We start from the raw sequence: 2,519 nt of genomic DNA on the forward strand, positions 1-2,519 counted from the left end.
TCAGTGAATATGGAGTCTGCTAGTTGTCTGGCTGTTATGCTTATCCAACAGCTTAATTCTGAGCCACTGACTTGGAACAAATATGTATCAGTTATAACTTTACCATGACTTTCTAATCTGCATGTCCTAGTTTTGTGACCGCTTTTTAAAGCCAGAGACAACCAGTCTTTTATAATTTCTTTTAAATGTTTCCAGTAAAGAGAATCCCTCGAATTCTGCTGCTCATCTGTAGAATTAGTTTACAAAAGGAGTAGAAAACCTCCACTTTGCTATGAGGTGAAGTATAAATGACCATTAAGAGAATTTTGGCTTGCACATGATAGGATGATTGAAGTCAGCACAGCTTCATTTCATGCACTGTTCTAGGTGGGTTTTCTAAATGTAAAGCTTGGTGATAAAATGTAAGTTCTGCTGCCTTCAGTTAATCATTCCTGTGCAAGCAACAATTCTGTTTACTGAAGGTAAATGAAAATTCACTTCATGAGGTGAACATGCTCTACTCCTTTGTATATATGTATATGGATTTCTAATGTCTTTGGTCCTTACTGTAAACTGTATGGTTATACTGTCACATACATACACATCAAATACTGTAGAAAGGAACTTGCTACAAAAAGTTATTTAACTGACTGACCAAATTTTAGCACAATTTATTTTGAATGAATCTGTTTCCTCATTAGGTGTCAAATCAACAGAAGCATGTAAAACACCCAGTGTGCCATCAAGAGAGAGTGGAAATCCATCTAATGCAAGCACCAATGTAAAGAAACCATACTTATCAACACTTGCAATGAAAAATGCTAAGGGACAAGAAAACCCCACAAACCATGAAACGCAGGAAGAGAAGACAACAGAAACAAAAACACAGAGAGGACGTCGAAGAAGAAAATATGTGACGAGTGGAAGTGCAAATACTGAAGGAGCTGATGGCACTTTAATGGGAAGTAAAACAAAAGCTAACTCAGAAACTAAAGTGGCCAAACCTGCTAGATCTTTTCTTTGCTCAGTTTGTGGCAAGTGTTTTACCCAAAATGCCAGTCTGATCATCCACCAAAGAACTCACACAGGTGAAAGACCCCATGTGTGCAAAGTATGCAACAAGAGTTTTATCAGTAGCGCTTACCTTGTAATGCACCAGAGAATCCACACTGGAGAGCGTCCATATGTGTGCAACGAGTGTGGGAAAAGCTTCATAAACAGCTCCAATCTCATAATACACAGAAGAGTACATACAGGAGAGCGTCCCTACGTTTGCACAGAGTGTGGAAAAAGCTTCCGACACAGTTCTGATCTCGTCAGGCACCAAAAAGTTCACACCGGAGAGCGGCCCTACACTTGCACAGAGTGTGGCAAATGCTTTTTCCGCAGTTCACATCTTATTAGACACCGGAGAGTTCACTCCAAAATCTAGAAAGTGGCTTCATTCAATTCATCAGTGTACTGTGATTTTACTTCATGCATTGCCAAATATATAGTTTGACCTAAAGAGGCTTGAAGAGTAATTCTAGGCAACAATAAAGATCAACCAATTGCTAATGCTATCCAGGAAATGTTGCAACTGTGCTACAGTCAAAAAAAGTTTAACTTTGTTAAAGAGTTCTAATAGTCCATTCTGGTTGTATTTTTCTGGCCTTACTGTTGTCTAACGATAATGTATTTTGCAACCTCCCTCTCGTGCTTTGTTGTGTATAGGCAAGCCAGCTACTGCCTCAGAAAGTGGAAAGAGATGGAACCTCAAAACACTCATCTGAGAAAAGCCAGGAGTAGAAGATGATAAATAGAGGAATACTAAAGCATTGATTAGAGACAGTCAGGGGTTAGGCTCCAGCATTGGGTCAGTCGAACTGAAAAATATTCATGTTTGGCTGGGTAATACGATTATGGCCTCTGGTTTATTACTGGAGAACTCCAGTAAAAACTGAAAAATCAGTACTAAATATGCAATATGAACAGTTATGTAACAAAGTTTTTTTTTTTGTTGTTTGAATGAAAAGTAAAATATGTTCCACAGGATTTATTTCCTGTAATAGGAAACTATATTCTACTTATCTGTGTTTCAGACAGCAAACCAGTTGTCACAAACAATGCACTTTGACCCATCAGCAGTTTTCTGCTTCTTGTTCACATGGGAAACCTGCAATCTGTTATGCTAAATCCAGAATCTGCTGTATCCTATAATTAAAGATGTGTGACTTAGTATTATGTTATTTTTAATAATGTTTCAATGAGTTTTCTCATTGATGTCCTGCTCTCTAGACATCCCTCATACAATGACCTATCCATTGACAACATTGTGTAGTAAAACAACCTAATAGGAAATAATTGACAAACACTTGTCCCTGATTGACAATAATTTAGGGTCATTGACTGGTGTTAAAGCTGCTGAAATGTATCCTACCTTAAGTAATTCTTTTGATATTCTTTACTTTACTGCAGTTGTAGAACTATTTGTGCATGACAAGGCAGTTAATGTTTTCCAGAATAGTCCGGAATAAGTTCAGATCTTCTGGTCCTGGTCA

General features: G+C 37.8%; 1 protein-coding gene across 1 annotated transcript; it reads left to right on the top strand.

Annotated features, from left to right (window-relative positions):
• The first annotated feature begins 431 nt into the window (after positions 1-431).
• On the top strand, positions 432-2,197 carry LOC140321417 (uncharacterized). The gene has a single exon (XM_072398185.1). The coding sequence runs from the start codon at positions 791-793 to the stop codon at positions 1,409-1,411; it is 621 nt and encodes a 206-aa protein (XP_072254286.1). The 5' UTR covers positions 432-790; the 3' UTR covers positions 1,412-2,197.
• Positions 2,198-2,519: the final 322 nt, after the last annotated feature.

Source organism: Pyxicephalus adspersus, unplaced genomic scaffold, assembly GCF_032062135.1.
Source record: "Pyxicephalus adspersus unplaced genomic scaffold, UCB_Pads_2.0 Sca3579, whole genome shotgun sequence".
Taxonomy (NCBI): Eukaryota; Metazoa; Chordata; class Amphibia; order Anura; family Pyxicephalidae; genus Pyxicephalus; species Pyxicephalus adspersus.

Bases quoted from the DNA above. Each gene is read 5' to 3' on its own strand.
- LOC140321417 (XM_072398185.1), top strand. From the start codon at position 791: ATGAAAAATGCTAAGGGACAAGAAAACCCCACAAACCATGAAACGCAG.